Source organism: Lissotriton vulgaris, chromosome 7, assembly GCF_964263255.1.
Source record: "Lissotriton vulgaris chromosome 7, aLisVul1.2, whole genome shotgun sequence".
Classification (NCBI taxonomy): Eukaryota; Metazoa; Chordata; class Amphibia; order Caudata; family Salamandridae; genus Lissotriton; species Lissotriton vulgaris.
The window spans coordinates 9,793,552-9,819,459 of record NC_141695.1 but is presented as its reverse complement, the minus strand read 5'-3'; the positions used below and the strand labels follow the sequence as shown (position 1 = coordinate 9,819,459).

The 25,908-nt window shown below is 43.3% G+C and overlaps 1 protein-coding gene across 3 annotated transcripts in view; it reads left to right on the top strand.

The window, feature by feature from the left end:
- The window catches only part of LOC147700498 (uncharacterized), a 273,165-nt gene extending 258,713 nt beyond the window's left edge, over positions 1 to 14,452 (top strand). For all 3 annotated transcript variants that reach the window (XM_086929651.1, XM_086929650.1, XM_086929649.1), the window contains exon 4: positions 11,000 to 14,452. In XM_086929651.1, coding sequence (XP_086785777.1) covers positions 12,371 to 13,963 — 1,593 coding nt within the window. In that variant the 5' untranslated portion in view covers positions 11,000 to 12,370 and the 3' untranslated portion in view covers positions 13,964 to 14,452. The remainder of the gene's footprint in view (positions 1 to 10,999) is intronic.
- Positions 14,453 to 25,908: the final 11,456 nt, after the last annotated feature.

The window sequence follows — 25,908 nt, the reverse complement described above, 5'->3', positions numbered from 1 at the left end:
CGGGTTTAATTAGAATTTGCCCATGTGCGTCCCGGCGTACATCGGCTTAAATTAAGCCCCCTGCAGAGGCCTACATTACGACCCTGGGTTGAGCGAGCCCCAACAGCTTTGCGTAGTACACACAGAAACAGTGAAAGGAGTTGAAATTCACGGATTGGCGGGAGAGAAGAGAAGCAGAGGGTAGAGGAGGCCCAGAGAGGAACTGTTTTGAAAGAAAGGGACAGTCTGAGGGGAAAGAGGAACAGAGGGTGTCTCATGGCGTGGAGACAGGGAGTGCATGCTAAGGAAAGAAAGGGGGTATAGAAAGGGGTCCATGGTGTAGAGGGGAGAGAGGAAGCGGAGGGGACAAAGGTTTTAAGATAAGGGCAAGCTGACAACAAAGAAGGCCAGGAGGAGACCCCGTGGGGTGGAGGAAGAGGGGAATGAAAAGCACCGGTTAGAGAAGAAACCCGCGCTGCGGTGGTTGCAGAAAGTGCAGGCTGAAGGGAAAGGGAGTCTAAAATTTAGTGAGGTAGTGTGCTGAAAAGTGCGGTGTAGTGATGTTGAATGCTTCAAGTGAAACGTATGAGTCAATAAATAGAATCATTGAAATGCTTTTGAGGTGCACAAGGGCCCGACGAGAAGCGAGTCTCCATTGACGAGAACTCAAACTGCACCCTTTTTCTCGAATAATCTATAAACTTGCATATCTTTCTATTTGTGATTTTGTCAACATGTCTATTTGTCGCACACTGTCTACTGGTAAAACTGCATGTCACAGAAGTAAACGTAATGTAGGCTATAAACGCGGGTCAAGTTGAGGATGCCACACATGACGTAAATCATCTTAGCAGCTGTGCATATCAGAACACCATTAAAATACAGTCACAAATTGCATGAACACTTTAAAACCTAAGGAAAGTTAAACTTGAATCGTACAGTAGATGCTACTGCTGGTTCACTATAACAAACGTATTCTACGCCCCCTTGCGGGGCTTGAATGTGAGACTCGCGACAAGCAACAACACGCCATTTTTGCACCCTTTTTCTCGAATAATCTATAAACTTGCATATCTTTCTATTTGTGATTTTGTCAACATGTCTATTTGTCGCACACTGTCTACTGGTAAAACTGCATGTCACAGAAGGAAACGTAATGTAGGCTATAAACGCAGGTCAAGTTGAGGATGCCACACATGACGTAAATCATCTTAGCAGCTGTGCATCTCAGAAAACCATTAAAATACAGTCACAAATTGCAGTTGGTAGTGGGTGTGGTGGTGGTGGACGTGGTGGTGGTGGGTGTGGTGGACATGGTGGACGTGGTGGTGGTGGTGGAGGTGGTGAAGGATTTGGTGGTGGAGGTGGTGGTGGATGTGGTGGTGGTGAATGTGGTGGTGGACGTGGTGGTGGTGGTGGACATGGTGGTGGTGGACGTGGTGGACATGGTGGTGATGGATGTGATGGTGGACATGGTCGTGGTGGTGGTGGACGTGGTGGTGGTGGACGCGGTGGTGGTGGATGCGGTGGTGGTGGATGTGGTGGTGTCCAATGTTCTGTCGCCCTCACTCTATCTATCGCCCTCACTCTATCTATCGCCCTCACTCTATCTATCTGTCACCCTCACTCTATCTATCACCCTCACTCTATCTATCTATCACCCTCACTCTATCTATCTATCGCCCTCACTCTATCTATCTATCGCCCTCACTCTATCTATCGCCCTCACTCTATCTATCGCCCTCACTCTATCTATCGCCCTCACTCTATCTATCTACCTATCGCCCTTACTCTATCTATCACCCTCACTCTATCTATCTATCTATCTATCTATCTATCTATCTATCTATCTATCTATCTATCTATCGCCCTCACTCTATCTATCTATATATCGCCGTCACTCTATCGCCCTCACTCTATCTATCGCCCTCACTCTATCTATCCCCCTCACTCTATCAATCTATCGCCCTCACTCTATCAATCTATCGCCCTCACTCTATCTATCTATCTATCGCCCTCGCTCTATCGCCATCAATCTATCTATCTATCGATCGCCCTCACTCTATCTATCTATCGCCCTCACTCTATCGCCCTCACTCTATCTATCGCCCTCACTCTATCTATCGCCCTCACTCTATCTATCGCCCTCACTCTATCTATCGCCCTCACTCTATCTATCGCCCTCACTCTATCTATCGCCCTCACTCTATCGCCCTCACTCTATCTATCTATCTAGCTATCGCCCTTACTCTATCAATTGCCCTCACTCTATCTATCCATTGCCCCCATTCTATCTATCTATCTAGCTATCGCCCTTACTCTATCTATCGCCCTCACTCTATCTATCGCCCTCACTCTATCTATCTATCGCCGTCACTCTATCGCCCTCACTCTATCTATCTATCGCTCTCACTCTATCTATCGCCCTCACTCTATCTATCGCCCTCACTCTATCAATCTATCGGCCTCACTCTATCTATCTATCGCCTTCGCTCTATCTATCGCCATCACTCTATCTATCTATTGATCGCCCTCACTCTATCTATCTGTCTATCTATCGCCCTCACTATATCTATCTATCTATCTATCTATCTATCTATCTATCTATCTATCTACGGTGCTAAGTGATGCTGTGGTGATGCGATAGAGTGAGTGCGATAGATATATAGAGGGAGGGTGATAGATAGATAGAGGGAGGGTGATAGATAGATAGATAGAGGGAGGTGATAGATAGAGGGAGGGCGATAGATAGAGGGAGGGTGATAGATATGTAGATATATAGATAGATAGATAGATAGATAGATAGATAGATAGATAGATAGAGTGAGGGCGATAGATAGACAGATAGATAGAGTGAGGGCGGTCAATAGATAGAGTGATGGCGATAGATAGAGCGAAGGCGATAGATAGATAGATAGATAGAGTGAGGGCGATAGAGTGACGGCGATAGATAGATAGAGTGAGGTGGATAGATAGATAGAGTGAGGGCGATAGATAGAGTAAGGGCGATAGCTAGATAGATAGATAGAATGAGGGCAATGGATAGATAGAGTGAAGGCGATAGATAGAGTAAGGGCGATAGCTAGATAGATAGATAGAGTGAGGGCGATAGATAGAGTGAGGGCGATAGAGTGAGGGCGATAGATAGATGGAGTGAGGGCGATAGATAGATAGAGTGAGGGCGATCGATAGATAGAGTGATGGCGATAGAGCGAGGGCGATAGATAGATAGAGTGATGGCGATAGATTGATAGAGTGAGGGGGATAGATAGAGTGAGGGCGATAGATAGAGTGAGGGCGATAGAGTGACGGCGATATATAGATAGATAGATAGAGTGAGGGCGATAGATAGAGTGAGGGCGATAGATAGATAGATAGATAGATAGATAGATAGATAGAGTGAGGGTGATAGATAAAGTAAGGGCGATAGGTAGATAGATAGATAGATAGAGTGAGGGCGATAGATAGAGTGAGGGCGATAGGTAGAGTGAGGGCGATAGATAGATAGAGTGAGGGCGATAGATAGATAGAGTGAGGGCGATAGATAGATAGAGTGAGGGTGATAGATAAAGTGAGGGTGATAGATAGAGTGAGGGCGATAGATAGAGTGAGGGCGATAGCTAGATAGATAGAGTGAGGGTGATAGATAGATAGAGTGAGGGCGATAAATGGATAGATAGATAGAGTGAGGGCGACAGATAGATAGAGTGAGGGCGATAGATAGAGTGAGGGCGATAGAGTGAGGGTGATAGATAGATAGAGTGAGGGCGATAAATGGATAGATAGATAGAGTGAGGGCGACAGATAGATAGAGTGAGGGCGATAGATAGAGTGAGGGCGATAGATAGAGTGAGGGCGATAGATAGAGTGAGGGCGACAGATAGAGTGAGGGCGACAGATAGAGTGAGGGCGACAGATAGAGTGAGGGCGACAGATAGAGTGAGGGTGATAGATAGATAGAGTGAGGGTGATAGATAGATAGAGTGAGGGTGATAGATAGATAGAGTGAGGGCGATAGATAGATAGAGTGAGGGCATTAGATAGATAGAGTGAGGGCATTAGATAGATAGAGTGAGGGCGATAGATAGATAGAGTGAGGGCGATAGATAGATAGAGTGAGGGCGATAGATAGAGTGAGGGCGATAGATAGAGTGAGGGCGATAGATAGATAGAGTGAGGGCGATAGATTGAGTGAGGGTGATAGATAGTTTGAGTGAGGGCGGTAGATAGATAGAATGAGGGCGATAGATAGAGTGAGGTGGCCTCGTGGTGGATGTGGTGGTGGCCGTGGTGGTGGACATGGTGGTGGTGGACGTGGTGGAGGATGTGGTGGACATGGTGGTGGAGGACATGGTGGTGGTTGACATGGTGGTGGTTGACATGGTGGTGGACGTGGTGGTGGTAGTGGGTGTGGTGGTGGTGGACGTGATGGTGGTGGGTGTGGTGGACATGGTGGACGTGGTGGTGGTGGTGGAGGTGGTGAAGGATTTGGTGGTGGAGGTGGTGGTGGACGTAGTGGTGGTGGATGTGGTGGTGGTGAATGTGGTGGTGGACGTGGTGGTGGTGGTGGACATGGTGGTGGTGGACGTGGTGGACATGGTGGTGATGGATGTGATGGTGGACATGGTCGTGGTGGTGGTGGACGTGGTGGTAGTGGACGCGGTGGTGGTGGATGCGGTGGTGGTGGATGTGGTGGTGCCCAATGTTCAGAGGGGACTGGCCCCTCCACGCAACAATAGTTGTGTGTACACAACAGAGCTGCCGATTGCTCCGTGAGTTGTTGTCAAGGATTGTTTGGGTTTAGAAACTGGTTCTGCGGCACTTCAAACAAGTTGTGCCTTGCCAGAAATGACAGCCAGGATGCTCCGTGTTCTTTTAATATTGCACTTTTATATAATTTCCGCAAACGATCAGGTTTAATTAGAAGTTGCCCATGTCCGTCCCGGGGTACACCGGCTTAAATTAAGCCCCCTGCAGAGGCCTACATTACGACCCTGGGTTGAGCGAGCCCCAACAGCTTTGCGTAGTACACACAGAAACAGTGAAAGGAGTTGAAATTCACGGGTTGGCGGGAGAGAAGAGAAGCAGAGGGTAGAGGAGGCCCAGAGAGGAACTGTTTTGAAAGAAAGGGACAGGCTGAGGGGAAAGAGGAACAGAGGGTTTCTCGTGGCGTGGAGACAGGGAGTGCATGCTAAGGAAAGAAAGGGGGTATAGAAAGGGGTCCATGGTGTAGAGGGGAGAGAGGAAGCGGAGGGCACAAGTTTTTAAGATAAGGGCAAGCTGACAACAAAGAAGGCCAGGAGGAGACCCCGTGGGGTGGAGGAAGAGGGGAATGAAAAGCACCGGTTAGAGAAGAAACCCGCGCTGCGGTGGTTGCAGAAAGTGCAGGCTGAAGGGAAAGGGAGTCTAAAATTTAGTGAGGTAGTGTGCTGAAAAGTGCGGTGTAGTGATGTTGAATGCTTCAAGTGAAACGTATGAGTCAATAAATAGAATCAGTGAAATGCTTTTGAGGTGCACAAGGGCCCGACGAGAAGCGAGTCTCCATTGATATTCTTGAAGGTGTTGATGAGGAGTGAATGAGACGTTATCAAGGTACACAAGTTAAATAAAGGGGGATGAGCCAGGTCCAGTTGATGTTACAGCCAGGGAGTGCGATAGATGGCACTGTAGAGAACCAACAATAAGTGCACGCATTTTCACTCTTAATCACTCTCTGAAATGAATATGTTAGTGTGGTGATGAAGTGAGAGCTCATTCCACAGCACTAGTGACTCCTTTCACCCACAGCCATCCAACCTTACATTAAAGACTTGGTGTGTAACAACTTGATCCTCAGGAGATTAGGAACAGCTTCACAGTAGTAGACCCTGCATAAATTATGTGGAACTACAATTCAACTTAGACACCACATTACTATCAATGAAAAATGGCGTGTTGTTGCTTGTCGCGAGTCTCACATTCAAGCCCCGCAAGGGGGCGAAGAATACGTTTGTTATAGTGAACCAGCAGTAGCATCTACTGTACGATTCAAGTTTAACTTTCTTTAGGTTTTAAAGTGTTCATGCAATTTGTGACTGTATTTAATGGTGTTCTGAGATGCACAGCTGCTAAGATGATTTACGTCATGTGTGGCATCCTCAACTTGACCTGCGTTTATAGCCTACATTACGTTTACTTCTGTGACATGCAGTTTTACCAGTAGACAGTGTGCGACAAATAGACATATTGACAAAATCACAAATAGAAAGATAAGCAAGTTTATAGATTATTCGAGAAAAAGGGTGCAGTTTGAGTTCTCGTACAATCATCGGAACAATGCCATGTCGTCCTTAACTGGTATGAGACAGTCTGATTCAAGAAAGGTTTTAATGACAGCGTAATGGCCAGAGCTGCCGACTTTGGGAAACCAGGTTTGAGCATCGGCGTGGATCAACATAGTGTGATTCTGGACAATTCACTTCATCTCCCCGTGCTGCCTACCAAAAATGAATGTGTCCTTGTGCAACGTAACAGGTGCTCATGTAAAGCGCTATAATACGTGCTATATAAAACTGCACAAAATAAAAGTAAACAAAATCACAGGAAGTTGCTCCAATGCCGAAAGAATGCTTTACGTGAGTGCCAGTTACTTTATGCAAAGGACACATTCGTTTTGTATAAATAGGGAGATTTAATGATTTGCCCAAGATCACAGGATGTTGTCCCGACGTCAAGACTTGAACTGGTTTTCTAGCTCTGTAGTCGCCAGATCTGCGTGTGCAAGCCACAGAGCATCCTCTGGTGCCATCTGTTGTCTGTGAGATAAGGCTCCCCAGGCTTGCAAATTAAAAATCGTATGTCCACCATTGCATCCCATCAACAAGTTTTAAAGCTCCACCTCGTGGGTGTATGGGACTACATCGTGCAGACTGTGAGGGTGCCACACCTTGTGGCTTCAGTTCTGTACTTCCGTCAGCCGAAAGGCTCACAGATTGTGGTCCTTGCTTCCACATCCCAAGTGTTGCGACCCTCTTTTACTCAGCAATACCACACATGCTACAAAGAAAACATTTTCTCCAGCATAACGAGAGACTTCTATGGCTTAATAAATGGCTGCTGGGTGCACTGCAAGGTGAGAAGGAGCTCTCCCTTAAGCAAGAGATGGCTGAATGAAAGCTGTAAATGATGCACTCTCTCCCGCAACTGCAAATATTAAGTTGTGATTGAGATGTGCGCTACTAGTAGCATTGGAAAACAAGATGGGGTGACGTTGAAGAGCGAGAGGAAATGAGACCTGTACACATGTGATGGCGAGGAGGGAGAAACAGACAGGAGGGATTGGGTGAGAAGAGAACACTGGATAGACGAGGCATGCGGAGGAGCAGGAGACAAATGGATAGGGGTGGGGGAGACTGGATCTGGGGGCAGAATGAAACTGAAGAGACAGACATGGGAGGGGAAGAAGATGGATACGCAGAAGACGTGACAAAACAGAGTGAAAACTATGGGAAAACATTAAAACTGGAGAGGCTGGAGGTGGGCACGGAAGACACAAATATACAGATGGAGATCAGGCGAGAGGAAGAAACACTAGGAAGCTGGGGATGCAGACATTCAGAAGGACACAGACAGGCCACGCGTGGGAGAGGAGGCAAAGTGATTGATAAGGGGACACTGGAGAGACACATGGGGAGGGTTGAGAGAAATAGGGGCGGGTAAAGAAGGAGAGAACGAGCTTTGAGGAGACACACGAAAGGGAAAAAGAATAAGCAATCGCTGCCCCATCATTTCTGACGTGCACTCACTGTGCTGTGAACCAAGTATGAAAAGTACGGTAAGAGCCACTCAACCTGGTATACACTTTGTAATAAGCACTCATTGCATTATGCACTTAGTACTATGTACTACGTGTGACTCGCACTTACTATGTCATGTACTATGCGTAACAACCCCTCAGTGTGATATACACATTGAGACATGTCCTCTCGGCTTTAGACAATTAGTGTGACAAGCTGTATGCGAGAAGCGCTCCAGCCATGTGTTTTCTCTTGTACTTGTAAAATGTGCGCACTCTGTGACATTAGCTCTCTGTGACAAGGATCATTTTCCACCTCTGCACATCCCGGAAAGAGTGACTCAGACTCCCCCATTTTGAGGCTGACAAAGGAGCCTGTATGATCGTAGACGGCAATCAACGGACATCAAACCAAGTTGCCATGAATTAAAGAGAGAGCTACGCACGTGGCCTCGGTGAACGGTGTCTCACAGCACTCCGAGGAGCAGTGACTCACAGATGGCCCATGTTACCTCGGAAGACAGCCTTGATGAACCACGACTCCGAGAGACCATCAACCACGCTCATTATGGCACTTGCTCAATGAGAACGGAACAGGTGTGTGTAGGCAGGAAAGCGGCTTTCGGCGGGTGTGCTGAAAAGAACTCATTGGGATTTAAACAAGCACTGGCCGCGAGCAAAAAGAAAGCGTGCGCGACTGGGTGTTGTGTGCGCGCGTGAGCAAAAATAAAATAAAACAATTATTGGCCACTTGTCCGGGCCGCGAAATAAAATAATTAAAGAAAAACAACGTGAGTTGTGCGACGAAATTAGTGCTGTGCACATCGCGCGCGTGCTTGTGCGCGTGCAGGTAAGCTGCTCGCCGCTTTGGAAGCACTTCCAAAAGCCAGCTTACTAAATGTCACGTTGATATCGCATGCGCGCTATATCAGCAAGACCTAACTAGAAGAAAACGTAAATATATATCGCCATAAAAATAGGCATTAAACAGATATCTAAGCATATATGGTTGGCGATACAATGTTGTTCTTACTAAGATTCTTTTATACATATCAAATATTGAGACAAAGAAGGTATGATTATCAACATGATGCATTTTTATAATAGACATGATTTTTAAATATTCATTTCATGCCTAATTCCATACATATTTAGTTAATATGCTCAGCATATATCATCACCATGAGTATCCCAAAAGAAATCCTAAGGGACATCGTTCATTTCCATCCATTTCATTTTAACTTATTAAAACATTATTTTTAGAATAAAAGATAAGAGTGCAGATTTGCTAGATAAGAGACCAATAGGAAATTGCAGACACGAGAACAGAAAGGCTAAAAAGATAAGGGTTTCAATTGGATATATAAGGAAACTATCTTTCTGTATAAATCAATTATAGCAAAAGGTCCCATTTTCTTATTTTTTTTTAAAGGAATGATGGTTTGTGAATCCTTTTGGACCCTGATTTCAATAAGGTGCGCTCTAATTAGGCAACAATGATATCCAAATAGGTGGCTTTTACCATAGTATTAAACTAAACATGCTTGTATGTGTTTTTAGAAACACGGGGCAACCTATTGATAATCTGCAAGAATTTCTGTTTATTTGTAAATCAGCAGCTGTAAAATGCTGTGAAAAGCGTCAGATAGACAGGTGAGATTTTTAGTTATGAGCTATAAATAGGAAGATTTATGGGGCTTTTACTGTAGAAAGTACATTAAAAACAGATATGTAATATAAGGGGAGTTATAAAATGGATTTTTACGTTGGACAGGTAATTGAAAATGCTGCTTTAAAAAGGGCGCATTATTCACTGCTGAGATCTGCATTTCTATAGTAACAGTGTTGCTCTGGCAGGAAAGCAAAAGTAGACTTGCTATCGCTTGTTTACCCAAGTGAAATCCGAGTTACTTGTTTTAAAGAACATAGGGCCTGATTTAGATGTTTGCAAATGGGTTACTCCCTCACAACAGTGGCATATATTCCAATTATATCCTATAGAATTTATATTTCACCGGACGGGATATCTGTCACCGTTATTACGGAGTAACCAGTCCGCCAAGACCTAAATCAAGCCCAAAGTCTTAAATACTAGATAAGGCCTTGAGTGACATACATCGATTAATAATGACATATTATTGTCATTATAAAAGAATGAACTCTCATTGTCAAAGAAACAGGCTGTTCGTATTATTATTGGTGCAGGACAATAAAAGCACAGCACATGATATAAAATCCTGGAAAGTATTAATGGATAAGATTAATGTTATTATAAGTTACAATATAAAGGGAGGAAATGAAGGATGTCCCTCAGAATTTTTTATTACATACTCATGGTGATAATATACGCTGAGCATATTAATTAAATACGTATGAAATTAGAGATGGCAATGAATAATATTTTTTACAAATCCTGTTTATTGATGCCTGATATATAACATAAATATACATCATGTTGGTATTCATGCCTTATTTGTTATTAATATGTGGTATGTATGAAAGAATCATAGTAAGAACAACATTGTATGCCTAACCGTATGTGTTTACATATCAGTTTAACAACTGTTTTTATGGATATATATATATATATATTAGGTTTCCTTTGAGTTTTAAGTCACTTATTGGTCCTTAAGAAGGTGGGATAAAGAAAAGAAGCCACCAAAACGCTGGGTTGACACAATAACCTTTTTATGGTACTAGATTGTATACAGTTGTTTTTATGTAATTTTTGGGCTTAACGTTTTGGATGATGTATCTAGTTCAATGGATGATGAATTATATCAAGAAATGCCAATAGTATTTTAGGTGAATTTTATTCAATATTTATGAGATTCTAAATATTGTGGTTGGAGCATAGTTGGTTATTTTTTATATCAAAGTTACATCTGTTATTTTTAGGTTGATAATTAAACATACATATAGTGAAAGATTGGATGTCAATCATAAGTCCTGGGGGAAAACATTTGTATAGGTTCAACTTGGCTAAAACACATTACCAAAGCCAACAGCTCCAACATTGGCGAGAACTATTGGATTTGCCAATGCTTATTCTTTATTACTTTTAAATGATGGTTGTCTTTCACAGGGATGCGGCCATTCTGACGCTATAGTATTTTAAAATCATACTAGCTACACCATTGAAAAGGGGACTCTCAGCAAAATCCCTGAAAAATTGTTTGTGTCTTGTATATTTTTTTGTAGATACATGAAAAAGCTAATAATGTTACTTTCTGTTTATTTCAATAGGTAATCAATTTGTGAAACACAACAACTGAAATTCTGCTAAATTTGTTAATTGGCTAGCACCGACAGATTCATTAATGGAAAATGGGACATTAATAATTCTCTGTGGCACGTAATCAATAGAGTACAGCATCTTACATATCAGACACACAAAGGAAAACCCGTGAAAATTGTTAAAGCATGGATCAAATAGAAACGATTGTTATTCACAGCGATCTAGAAAACGTATATCAAATCTAAATTGAGTTTCATTAAAAAAAAATCTTGAAAAGCTTCATTCATGTACAATGACTTTCCGTCAACAAAAGAAGCCATATTCCAGAGAAACTTTATCAATGCACTGAATGTGAAAATAGCTTTAAAGAAAGTGAAAGTATAACAGGCATCTGTGAACTCACACTGACTATCATATCAATGCTTCCAGTGTAATAAGAGCTTTGTCAAGGAAGGACTTGATACTAAATGCCTGAGAACATATTCCACACTGAAAAGAAACTGTATCAGTGCACTGAATGTGGGAATTGCTTCTCTCAAACAGGAAAATGTCCTATTGCGAAACATGAACCAGCTTCAGTGAGAAGGAGACCATATATAAACGAGAACCCTATCGATACTCAGATTATGGGAGGGGGTTTATCTGAAAGTTGTACGAGTCACCAAAGAACACTCTCAAGAGAAAACTTTCATCAGTTACCAGTACCTTGCAAGAGAAAAGAAATCCTACTAAGCATAATAGAAGACATTCTGGTGGTAAACCTAATTAATGTACTGAATGTGGGACAGCATGCAATCTCTTACCATCTACCAAGGAACTGGTACAGTTAAGACACCTATCCACCAGAGAGCACACACTGGTGAGGAACCTTATCTATGCTCAGGAAATGGAAAAAGGTTCAAAGTGAAAAGAAGTCTTACTCTTCACCAGAGATCACACTCTGGCAAGAAACGTTATCAGTCCTCAGAATGTGAGAAAGTGTTCAGTAAGCAAGATAATCGTACAATTTATGAGCGAGCACACACAGGCGAGAAACCCTATGAATGCATTGAATGTGGTAAACTGTTCAGTAAGAAAGGAAATCTTATTTTACACCATCGGGCATATAGAGTGGATACATCTTATCAGTGCTCAGAATGTAGGAAAAGATTTAGTCATAAAACACATCTTATTATTCATCAGGGAGCGCACAAAAAGGGGAAACCATATCAGTGGACTGAGGGTGCTGCTGCCTTTAGTATCAAAGGTAATCTTACTCAGCAACAGAAAAGACATACAGGTGAAAAACCTCATGAATGTATTGAGTGCGGGGCAGGCTTCCGCTGCATGCAAATCCTTACCGTTCACTATAGAACCCATACAGGTGAGAAACCTTACCAATGCAGCGAATGTCCAAAAGGATCAGTAGTCAAGCGAATCTTACTACTCACCAGAGAGTACACACAGGTGATAAACCTTATCAGTGCACTGAATGTAGTAAAATGTTTAATGGAAAAGGAAAACTTGTAATTCACCAGAGAGTACATACTGGTGAGAAACCTTATCAGTGCAATGTTTGTAGAACTAGTTTCAGTGAAAAAGCACGTCTTACTAAGCACCAGAGAATACATACAGGTGAGAAACAATATCCATGCATTGAGTGTGGGGCAGGCTTCAGCTACTTGCAGACCCTTAAGATTCACCATAGAATCCATACAGGCGAGAAGCCTTACCAATGCAGCGAATGTGGAAAAAGATTCAATAGTGATGCAAATCTTAGAACTCACCATAGAGTACACACTGGAGTGAAACCGCATCAATGCACTGAATGTGGGATTTACTTTAGTGGTAAAGGATGTCTTATTCGTCACCAGAGAAGTCATACAGGGGAGAAACCTTTTCTGTGCACTGAATGTGGGAAAAGGTTCAGTGACAAAAGAAGCCTTACTGTTCACCAGAGAATACACACAGATGAGAAACCTTATCAGTGCACTGACTGTGGTACAAGGTTTAATACAAAAAGAAATCTTGCTATTCACCAGAGAGTACATACTGGTGAGAAACCTTATCAGTGCACTGATTGTGGGGCTAGCCTCCGTGACAAAGGAAGCCTTATTAAGCACCAGACAATACATACCGGTGATAAACCTTATGAATGCACTGAATGTGGAACACACTTCAGTCGCCCACATATCCTAGCTAGCCACCTTAGAACTCATACAGGAGAGAAACCTTATCAATGCACAGAATGTGGGAAAAGATTCCGTCAGAAAGGATCTCTTACTTGTCACCGAAGAACACACACAGGTGAAAAACCTCATCATTGCACAGAATGTGGGATTCAATTTATTTCTAAAGGATGTCTTATTCGGCACCAGAGAAGACATACAGGAGAGAAACCATTTCAGTGCACTGAATGTGCAAAAAGTTTCCGTCTAAAAACACAACTCACTATTCACCAGAGAGTACACACAGGTGAGAAACCTTATCAGTGCACTGAATGTGATAAAAGCTTTCAAGTTAAAGGGAATCTTACTATTCACCGTCGAGTACATACTGGGGAGAGGCCTTATCAGTGCACTGAATGTGTGGCTTGCTTTCGTGATACAGGAAGCCTTACTAAGCACCAGAGAATACATACAGGTGAGAAACCTTATCAATGCACAGAATGTAGGGCAGGGTTCAGTCAATCTTCTGGTCTTGCTCGTCACCTTAGAACTCATACAGGTGAGACTCCTTATCAATGCACAGAATGTGGAGCACAATTCAGTCATTCAAATATTCTTGCTATCCACCGTAGAACTCATACAGGAGAGACTCCTTATCAGTGCAAAGAATGTGGGAAAGGGTTCAAGTGGAAAGCAAGTCTTACCATACACCATAAAAGACACTCATGCAAGTTGCCCTATCAATGCCCAGATTGTGGGAAAACCTTCACTGGTAAAGGAAGTCTCACAAATCACAAGAAAGTACACACAAATGAGAAGCCTTAATCAACTCTCAGCTTGTGAGAACGGCATAATTGTGAAGGCATGTCTTGCTAGATAATAGAGGACACATGTTGACAGAAATGAATACTAATTCCACTACTTTCAAGACTGAGGTGGGTACTGTCATGTGGTGGGAGTGGTTGTAGAACACCTCTTCCAGTGCAACACCCTTTTAAACCGCATTCATGGTGGAGTCCCAAAATCAATGCTGGCCAAGTGCTTGGTTGAGGTATTCATGGTTCTTCATATTCAATTATAGTCCCACTAGGGTTAGACAGTCGTAAATATATATTTTCGCAAAACATCATTCTGAGAGTCCATAGATACAAAAGCCAGAAGGCAGTTGACTGTGTGTTGAATGTAGCATGTAGAAGAGATTATGTTTTTTTTAATTGTTATGAAGGCAAATTGTGGCTTATCAAAGAGGTTAGCATGAATGTAATCAAAACCACCATAAAATATGAAAAATAAAGCACTTCTTCCAGACTCTCACATAGTTGATTCAGCAACAGATATTAAGGTCCAGATGTACGACCCTAAATTCCATGCGTAAACATGTTTGCGACCCATTTGCCCATGCAAAAGTTCACAGGGCCATGTACAATTCGAATGCATGATGTTACAACGCATACATTTACAACGCATGCCTTTACAATGCAGTATTTACTTCACAACATCCTTTACAACGCATACATCTACATCGCAACAAATTTTTTAAAACTACTCTTACAACGCATTCTATTACATCGCATTATACCTTTACAAAGCATACCATTACAACGTATTCCATTACATTGCATTTAAGGTAAGTGAAAACTACTATTCTAACTCCAGGGGGTGCCACATTTTTGGTAAGTGTTGGACAGCGTAGGGGTAAAAATTACTATTCTAACTCCAGGGGGTGCAACAGTAGGGTAAGTGCTGGATAGTGTAGGGGTAATATGCGGTGAAAGGGTATGCGTTGTAATGGTATGCATTGTAATGCCTGCGTTGTAGTGACATGCGATGTAGTGTCATGCGTTGTAATGTTATGCGTTGTAATACCTGCGTTGTAGTGACATGCGTTGTAAAGAATGGTGCGATGTAATGACTGCGTTGTAAGTGTAGTGCAATTTAATGACTTGCGTTGTAAAGATTGTTTCCCATACAATTCCTAAATAGCGAGTCGCAATAGTTGAGAAAGTGTTGGACTTCAAAGGCGTTTAATTCACTATTCCCTCTCAAGTCTGTGAAACAGTATGAAAAGCATTGAACTTTGGATGGGCAAAATTTACTATTCCCACTTGAGTTTGTAAAACAGTAGGTAAAGCATTGGAATTCACAGGGGTAAAATGTACTATTTCCACTGCAGTCTGTGCAACAGTAGGTAAAGCATCGTAATTCGGAGGGGTTAAATGTACTATTCCCATTCCAATCGATTCAACAGTAGGAAAAGTGTTAAACTTCGGAGCAATAAGACTTACTATTCCCACTCCAGTCTATGCAACAGTAGGAAAGCGATGGACGTTGGAGGAATAAAATGTGCTATTCTCACTCCAGACTGCTCTGCCAAAGGGTTAACGTTGTACTTTGAAGGGTTAAAATTTACTATTCCCACTCCAGCGTGTGTAACAGTAGGGAAATCATTGACCTTTGAAGGGTAAATATGTACTAATCCTACTTCAGTCTGTACAACTGTAGGGGAATTGTTGGGATTTGGAGGGGTAAACTTTACTATTCCCACTCCAGTCTGTACTACAGTAGGGTGAGCATTGGAATTCAGAGGGTTAAAATGTACTATTTCCACTCCAGTCTGTGCAACAGTAGGGAAACTGTTAGACTTCGAAGAAGTAAAATTTACCATTCCCACTCCAGTCTGTACAACAGTAGGGAAAGCGTTAGACTTGGGAGAGCTTAAATTTACTATTCACACTCCTGTCTGATTTACAGTAGGGAAAGCGTTGGACTTTGAAGGTTTCAAAATTACGGTTCCCACTCCAGTCTGAAATTAAGTACTTTCCCTGTTGCACAAACACATAATATTTTTTTTTAAACCAATTAGTTGTAAAAAGTAATTAAACCGTTGACATGATTATAAAACTGTAATAATTAGTTAAGAAATTAAAAATGTTTTAATTTATTATTTCAGTTCCCACACTATAATCCCACAAATCAAGCAACCCACACCTGAAATATAACTAAAATAAATAAGTATGACACAATTCACATATGTAATAATCGATTGAATAATTATTATTAAATAATTAATTAATTGTTAATTATTACTTACATAACTTACCAACCTTTGCCCCTAGGAGCACAACAGCCCGTACCTAATATATAGCTTAGAAAATATAACAATAACACAATGAACACTATTCATAATGAATAAATAATTAATAATACATTAATAAATACTTGCTCATTAGTTATCATCTAATACATTTCCCACCCTATACTCCTGCAAGCCCAACAACCTGCATCTAATGTATAATTTAAAAAATATAATTATTACACTATTTAAATAACTCGTAATCAATCAGTTAATAAATTCATAATTAATAATTTATCAATTTTTACTTAAGAACTTCCCATCCTATAACTCTACAAACCCAACCACCCGCACCTAATAAATTCCTAAAAATATAATAATGACACAATTTGCATAATTAATATTCAGTTAAACAAAGCGTAATATTCATTACTACTTAATTAACTTCCCACCCTGGACATGAGTTAGGGTACCCACTTACATCTGTTCTTGGAGGGGCTGTACTAAGAAAGCTATCTTGTGTGCCCCCTCAAATATGGTCCCAATCTGACACGTCCCATCAAATTCCTGTCAGTTAACCCCCCTCATGTGGATCCAGCTGTACCTCCGTGCTGGAGGCAGGTGCAAGGTGATTGACCAGGGAGTCAATGAGCCAGAGACATAGTCACAAGAAGAAACTAACGAGTATTTCCTCCCCAGTGCTCAATGTGTCACTTTCCCTGAAGAAATACAAGAAAGAGCACAGACATTGGTCTCTACAGATTCCTACTCTGGCTGATTGTCTGTCGAAGTCTTTGTCAAGAGTGCTCCATTAATAGCGTCCTGGAGCATGTGACACCACCCATCTCCCTTCTGCATCATATGTGGGAGAACTGCATAGTGTCTGATTCAGACTTTGTGCCCCTTGGGGACCATACATTTCCAACAGTCCTTATTAACCCTTCCTGCACACATCAAACTATTGCAAACCCACCCAATATTCAGCATACGTCTCTTCCGAATATATCATGTCAAAACGCAAGCTATTACATCGCGTTCCTTTACAACGCGCTCGTCACAATGACCGCGTTGTTAGAATGTGGTACCTTTACAACGCAAGTCATTAGATCAACTTGCTGTAGGGGGCGTGTTGGAGTTTAGGAATAATAATAGTAGCTAACCATACCTGGTGGATAAGAGTTTTAAAATAATATTATAATTCATAACCATAACTGTACTTTTACTGTGATTGTTCAAGTGATAAGCCAAAACTAAACAAAACTTCAATTTAACCTTGTTGTTTAAGGGAATAAACATATATATGTGAGTATTATACAGTGGTATTTGCCACTGTGCAGTTATGGTTCAGCTGCACTTTCTTTTGAAAAGATATGTTTTGATTTGCAAGGTACTCCGGCTTATTTTCTAGGACCTTTGATCCACACGGATTTGCACCAAAATTTCTGTTGATGGTCAAATTTGCAATATCCAAAAATTGCATTTTCTGTCAGTCTCATTTGAATATTTAAGATCTGACTGGCTGCCATTCTAAATATCTTGACTTTGGACAAAAACGTGACTGTAGCACTATGCAAAAGTTCCACAGTATCCAAGAAGTACTAAGAAAGGTATCTGACCCCAGGAGGTTCTACAGGTCGATAGGCAAAAAAATAATATGAGGATAAAAAACAACTAGATAAATAACAACAAATATTTAAGTCTAAAATTTAAAATAAAAAAATTTCAGAACGCAACCACCAATTTGATTCAGAAGCAAGCACCACATTGCCAAATTTAGGATTTCTATGAAAAACTGTGAGTTCTGAAAATGTCCATTTTCTTGAATATTGTGATATTATTTTAAAATAGGTAAAACTATTGAAGCTTTGGTTGGAAATGTTTCCTAGGACAATACTCTGTTTGCTGGCTGCAGGGCCTTGGTACAGGTTAGACCCTAAACAAATCCCTGCTATGCAGTGTCAGAGTCCATGAACGGTGCAGAATGGGTACATGGCAGATTCATTCAGTATATAATTAAACAAATAACCTGAATATTCACTGAAAAAACTGTTAAAGGTTACTTAAGGCTCTAAAAACAAAAAAAAACAAAAGATCGTGGGATACTCATATCCTCCCCATGCTCATTGCTCACCTTAACCACTTGTGTATTTAAAAAGGCTGTATATGAAAACATGGTGGGGAGTAAGTTATAATGTGCTTTGTGTGGTTTTAATGTATATGCAGATGCACACAGTGTTATATGCTATGTATTACTATGGCTAAGGGCATGGCGGTACCATGACTGCAAGAAGTGAAGCCAAGAATGGGTATGGATGATCGCCACACTCAAAAGTGAAAGCTACAATTGCATTACATTGATGCCCTCCTTTTCCCTTTCCCCATGTATAAGGATTTGAATGTGCCAAACCTGGCACATTGGTATAGTGATGTGCCAAATTTCTTGCACATTCACAATTAGGTTGTTGTGAAGAGTGACAACTCCCTTGCTCAGTCTCCATTTTAGTTCCACATTTTTGCTTGACATCATTTTTCTGCGCATGACTTTTAACCTGCTTTGAGTAATCCTTTCACATGTGGTTCATTTCTGAGCAAGCTTTATTATCATGTAATTTGTACCCTTTGCCCAAGGCTAGAGTGTATGGAACGCAATACCGCTGTCCGACTGGAGACAGCTCTTCATCTCTAGACTAACCATAGCAACAGCATTGCACCTTTGATAGTACGATTGGAATAGTGCTTTTACTACACAAACAGGCTCTGCGCCACCTTGGGCAGAGAAGCACTCGGCTGGGATTGTCCTGGACAGAACGCGCTGTGACTGAGATGCAGTCCTACTGACTCTGACCCATATCCTGCTATGGACGATAGCCTGTTCTGCAAAGGGCGGCTTCCTGGTCCATCACACTCTGGTATGGGAAAATAAAATACCAGTATATGTAAAGCGCACAGCTACCTCCGGAGAGGTGTCCCGGTGCTGTGCGCCCTCGTGAAGATTAAGCAGGCTATTGCCCAGAGTCACGTGGTGCTGGGCTAACCTGCCGCCGGCACCGGGAATCGAGCCACACCTCTTCCAAAGGGATCTGGCAGAGGGTACTCTGACTATGCTCTCGATAGTGTAGGTAATGTAGGTAGGAGTATGATCATACTATAATCATAGTAACATCATAATTTGTTTCTCTTTTTCACCATTCTTGTAATGCTGGTTGCAATGCTTTGTTTCTTCTGCCTAATAAATGTAGCACACTCCTTTTATGTACAAATGTGATTGTTAAAATAACATTTTTAAATTGGATCCTTATTCTTATCTTTCTTGTGTTATCTTGGGCATGCAAAATTAAACCAACGAAAGGGTAGATCTGTTTTTCATGATTACTTGGGTAATACATTGTGGTCATGTTCAAGGTTGCTGATACCTTCTGTTAGGGCTCCAGACAGGGTACTGCGAGCTAGCATGGAACCCAGTGAACATTCTCTGTTGAATATGAGTGAACTGAGTTTCCATGTTTTGAAGTCTGTGTTGTCCAGATAACACCATCCTACTAAATTCGTAGGAACTGTATAACAAGGTGACAAAGTTATAAGCAAATAAAAAATGCACTTTCATTGGCAATTTCAGGTGAACCATAACATGAGCCACTATTGTCTACTCTTTAACATATACGTGCACATATTTATTTATGCCACACCAGTTAACATAAATATAGAGAAGAAACATAGCAGATATCCATGTAATATTAGATGGAGAACTTCACTTCTATCGTGCCCTTTTGCGTTCTTGACTGCTGCTGCCTGCTCCAGCTAGAGGTCTAACACTGCCTGGGGTCCTGCCTGCCCGCCGCCTAACTCCTTGTGACATCCCGGAGTCGGGCCGCCGAGCGGAGCGTGGGCGGGGCATATAGACTACAAACCCCAGCAGCCCTAGCGGCACACACTGTGAGCTTTGCGCGCCAGGAGGCGCTTAAATTCAGCATCACCCCGGTCGAGTGGGGGAACTTCACTTCTATTGTGACCTTTTGCGTTCTTGACTGCTGCTGCCTGCTCCAGCTAGAGGTCTAACACTGCCTGGGGTCCTGCCTGCCCGCCGCCTAACTCCTTGTGACATCCCGGAGTCGGGCCGCCGAGCGGAGCGTGGGCGGGGCATATAGACTACAAACCCCAGCAGCCCTAGCGGCACACACTGTGAGCTTTGCGCGCCAGGAGGCGCTTAAATTCAGCATCACCCCGGTCGAGTGGGGGAACTTCACTTCTATTGTGACCTTTTGCGTTCTTGACTGCTGCTGCCTGCTCCAGCTAGAGGTCTAACACTGCCTGGGGTCCTGCCTGCCCGCCGCCTAACTCCTTGTGACATCCCGGAGTCGGGCCGCCGAGCGGAGCGTGGGCGGGGCATATAGACTACAAACCCCAGCAGCCCTAGCGGCACACACTGTGAGCTTTGCGCGCCAGGAGGCGCTTAAATTCAGCATCACCCCGGTCGAGTGGGGGAACTTCACTTCTATTGTGACCTTTTGCGTTCTTGACTGCTGCTGCCTGCTCCAGCTAGAGGTCTAACACTGCCTGGGGTCCTGCCTGCCCGCCTCCCTCTTTGTGACATCCCGGAGTCAGGCCGCCGAGCGGAGCGTGGGCGGGGCATATAGACTACAAGCCCCAGCAGCCCTAGCGGCACACAGTGTGAGCTTTGCGCGCCAGGAGGCGCTTAAATTCAGCATCACCCCGGTCAAGTGGGGGAACTTCACTTCTATCGTGCCCTTTTGCGTTCTTGACTGCTGCTGCCTGCTCCAGCTAGAGGTCTAACACTGCCTGGGGTCCTGCCTGCTCGCCTCCCGCCGCCTAACTCCTTGTGACATCCCGTAGTCGGGCCGCCGAGCGGAGCGTGGGCGGGGCATATAGACTACAAGCCCCAGCAGCCCTAGCGGCACACACTGTGAGCTTTGCGCGCAAGGAAGCGCTAAATTCAGCATCACCCCCGTCTCGCGGGACGCCGGGCAAAGCCCGGGCCAAGGGCGGGCCCGTTTAAGCCCGTTAAAGACCGGGTAAGACTGGACTGGGCCACGTCATTTGCATTTTGTATTCCAGATCGTTCTCTCCTGTCTGAAAGTTTTGATATCCCTTCCATCCTGTTACTTACGACAGAATACCTTCCTTCATCATCATCTGTGTTTAGCCATGACCAGAGGGACCAGAAGTAAAACGGCGCTGAGCGCTGCACAGATAACAGGCCCAATAGATCTTTTTATCACCAGGACAAACGAGGTGATAGACCAGAGCATAACTATGTTGGAGCGTAGGGTATCCCAAGAGCTGGCAATAGCGAGAAGGTCCTCTATGGGCCCTCTTGTTTCTGTCCTAACCCCAACTCAGCCAGGGCCGATCACCCCCCTGTTATTGCCATCTGAAACCATAGCAGAGAACCACACTGTGCCTAGCACGGTGGATCTCTCTGCCACCCAGTTGTCCCTCGACTCGCATCTAACTGACAATTTAGAAAAAACACCAGATCTACATCAATGTGAAACTCACGTAGAACCTCCGGAAAAAAATGCTAAGGGGAGGAGGGAGGGCGCCATAGCAAAACGGGCGAAGAAAAAAAAGATCAACTCTAACTCAAACAAATCTACATCTTCCCCAAACATCCATACACTAGGCTGACATCAGCCCATCCAGTGTCCTCAAAATGCTAGCAATACCCCTTTGATTAATATTTCAGGAATGCCCGAGAATCCAAACATCATGGGGGCGGTGGGGGGCACATGTAATACATGTGTATCCAACACTCAATTATTAAAAAGTGTGAGGAAGCTTCTTAAACGTCATTTACATCCAGTAGAACGAAGCCTAATGAACATTGAAAAACAACTAGCGAAGTTTAACACACCACCTTTCACCCAGAAAACATTAGGCCTATCTAACGCAGGGGGGGGAACCCAAAGTCATCTGTACACCAGCCCAATCAGCTCAACCTGACTCCCGCGCAAAACCTATACAAGCCGCAAAAGTTGCAAATGCGCAACCAGAGCGGAAAATAACACAAGATACCACCCAGGCTACTTCAGGAGCCGGGAAGGCAAAGCCCAAAACAACTCAATACACCTCCCAGGCTACCCCAGGTCCGTCAAAAGATCTAACTCAGACAGCCAAGTCGAAAGCTACACCACTCATACCTCCTAAAGGGTTGGCCCCGCAGCCTTTGGGGGATGGAAAGAAGGGAGTGAGGTTCAGGCGTCCAACACATCTTCCACCTGAGGCGACCCCATATACTGTCATCCTTACTGGGGTCCCAGAGTTGCCGGAAAACACAGACAAACCTTCCTGGTCCCTTCGAAGCAAGGTGCTGCAGTGGCTGAGCATAAATAGACCTCTCCAACCACCAAATTCCAGCAGAATCTCTTCGGTACGAAGAGTATCGTGGATTGGTGAATTAAGAAAAAGCATACAGGGCGACTGTGTCATAATCAACTGTGACGATGCCGCCACGGTTGATTATATCTGCTCCTGGCCTACCCTGGCAAAAAAGGGGGGGATTGATGCCCACCGTCTCTCCTTTTTTTATCCACCATCGAACATCTTTGATTACGGAGAACCCCCAAGCTGGGAGGAGGGTCCGGATTGGTCCTGGAACCCAGTGGGCCACTGGAACAGGAATAGGAATAGGACTAGAGACTGGGAACCTCGGTCTTGGTTTCCTAGAAGAGAACAGTTTAATCTGGAAGGCTGGAGGGGCATTTTAACAAGAAATAGATATGACTGCCTAGATATGGTCGACTGACCACCAGGGTATTCAATTCGGGTAAAACGGGATCATAGTATCTTTTCTGCTTCTCCAACCTTAGGAAGAGCACCCAACTCGTGCAACAAAAAACACTCCCCTTGTCATACCAGCTTAACCCTGCCAAGTACCAATCTTGCCCTCCTCTGGGCACCAGCAATATTGGCATCATCCCCTTCATATCAATTAGCTACGGGCTCCACATTTGAGGGGCCCGATGTTATAGACGCCAATGAGGAATATGATATATCCTTCCATGATGAAACAAACATAGGAACTTTAGATATGATAGGGCATAGTGTAGTCAATAGTATGAGCCCACATTCACTGGAAAAAGATTTAACACAAACAGTGAGGAGAGCCAGCGTGGCCTTAACATCGTGGAACATTGCGGGTCTCTCCAAGAAATCGAAGGACCAAACATTCCTATCTTTTGCCGATAAATTTGACATTATATGTCTCCAGGAGTGTTGGGATCAGAAGGAGTCCCACATAGAGGGTTTCAGTACCCTCTTCACCCCGTCTATTCAGGGTAACCGAGGCAGGGGATCTGGAGGCCTCTACGTATGTCTCTAATCTGGCAAATTTGACAGTGAAGAGATTTGAAAATGAGGGGGTTAGTAATAGGGAGTGTAAATCCCTGCAGGGTTTATCTGTTAAAGGGAAAGGGCCGAGCCTTCTTCTGATTAATTTATATAATAAAATCTTGAAAGAAGAAGTCAAAGCACTCATAGACGATTTAACCCATAACTTAAATAGAGGAACGGGAGAGGCTGATTGTATCCTTATAGTGGGAGACTTCAACTGTCACTTATGCCCTCATAGTGGCTCTGACATTTGTGGCATAACAAATCTAAAAGGAGAGCCTAGCACGCACTTTGAACACACCATTTTTGGCAATATGCTAAACCAATTAATGCATGACTGGGACCTAGGCCACGCCAATGAACTCTGTGAGCCCATGGTTGATTTTCAACCAACTTTCCACGGTCGAGGGTCAGGCACCATTATAGATTTTATGTTGCTGTCTAACAACAAACCGGGATCTGTACAGGGCTGTAAAACAGAAGATCTAGTAATGAGTGACCATTTTCCGATTAGCATCAGTCTTGACGCGGGCAACTACGATAGCCACGCATCAAGCTTGTTTGAAAAATTATATCGTCATTCAATCTCCCTGTCCAGAAGAAATGGGTATGCCATTAAGTGGGCCAAGGTCGACCCTAAAAACTTCTTAAAGGAGGTAATTATGAAAGACCGTGAGCATTTCGTGACGTGTCTGGAACAATATCCCAATCCCCATATGATCAGAGCGGCCTATGACAAGATAGTTGCCACTATAAATGATAAATTGTCCAGGAAACGAAAAGATGGTGAAACGATTAGATCGAACGGCTGGTTCAATTCTGCCTGCACTAGAGCCCATAAAGCTCTCCTACAGGCTGTAAAGACCCTTCCGAAAGACATTAAGTTAGTCAGAGCAGCCTGGCTGGACTATAAACAGGCACTTCAAAATAGGAATAATGAACTTAAAAATCTTGCCTGGGAGGCATTAATTAAGGCCAGCGCCCTTTGGGACAATATTTCATTCTGGAGAGAAGTCAACGCCCCGTTTTTTGTAGAGAGAAAGACTGACTCTTTGGAGGTACCAATAGCTGAGGACGTGTGGGTCAGTTATTTTACAGCATTGTACAAAAATTATGAATTACCGCTGTTAAACTCCCGTGCGATATTATCACACATCGCCACTGCCCCGCAGTGAGTATCACACACCATAGATACCTTTCCACTGAATATCGTTTTTTCCTCACCAGAGGTCGAGCAGGCTATTCGAGAGAGCGCCAATTCCAAAGCCCCAGGGCCAGATGGCATCCCTATTGATTTATTTAAAGAAAACATGGATCTCTGGGCCCTGCTTCTCACAAATGTTTTAAATGCCTATAGTCAAACAGGCTTTCCTGCCACATGGCAGGAAGCCATCGTAATTCCTATTTTTAAAAAAGGAGACAGGCAGGACCCTAAATGCTATTGGCCAATCTCTCTGCTCGACTCCTTGATGAAAGTAGCAGGGAGAGTTCTACTTACCAAACTACAATCTTGGGCCAAATCTGAAGGGGTTCTTTCCAAATTCCAATATGGGTTCAAGAGTGGGCTGGGCACAGTCGAGCAGGGACTCAATCTGGCACTAATAACTAGCAAATACATGGTGGTCAAAAAAGGGAATTTATACATGACGTTTGTCGATTTAAGCTCGGCTTTCGATTGCTTAAACCACAAAGTGTTATGGACTACCCTGACCAAGATGGGGATAGACCCATCTGAATTTTATAAAGGAACTCTACAGAGGTGTAGGAGCAACGGTCCGCTATGGCAAAAATGGAGAACGCACTAAGAAGTTTCCTATAGAAAAGGGCGTTCGACAGTGCTGCATCCTTGCACCTTTTCTTTTTAATTTGTATATTAACGAAGTGGCAGACTTTTTGATTAATTTGGAAGTTGACTACCCTAAAATAAATGGCTCGTCTGTACCAATACTACTCTACGCCAACGACGCCGTAATAATGTCACGAACCCAGGTGGGCCTCCAAAAGGCATTAACCGGCTTTTCAACTTTTATGGGCTCTAGAGGTTTGAAGATAAACGTGGGAAAAACTTTTACCATGTGTTGCACCTCAAAAAATAACTTCAAAATAGACTGCAAAACTTTCGTTAATCAGACAAAGATAGGCTTGACCAAAACTTTTTCATATTTAGGCATCACTTTTAATAACAGAGGAACTTGGACTACAGCCATCGCTACACGCAATCTGGCCTTCTCCCAGACCATTGGCGCAGTAAAACAATTTGCTAAGAGATTGGGCGGAAAACCCATAGACACTCTGCTTAAGATCTATGCAGCTAAATGTGTCTCTAATGCGACCTATGGGGCTGGTA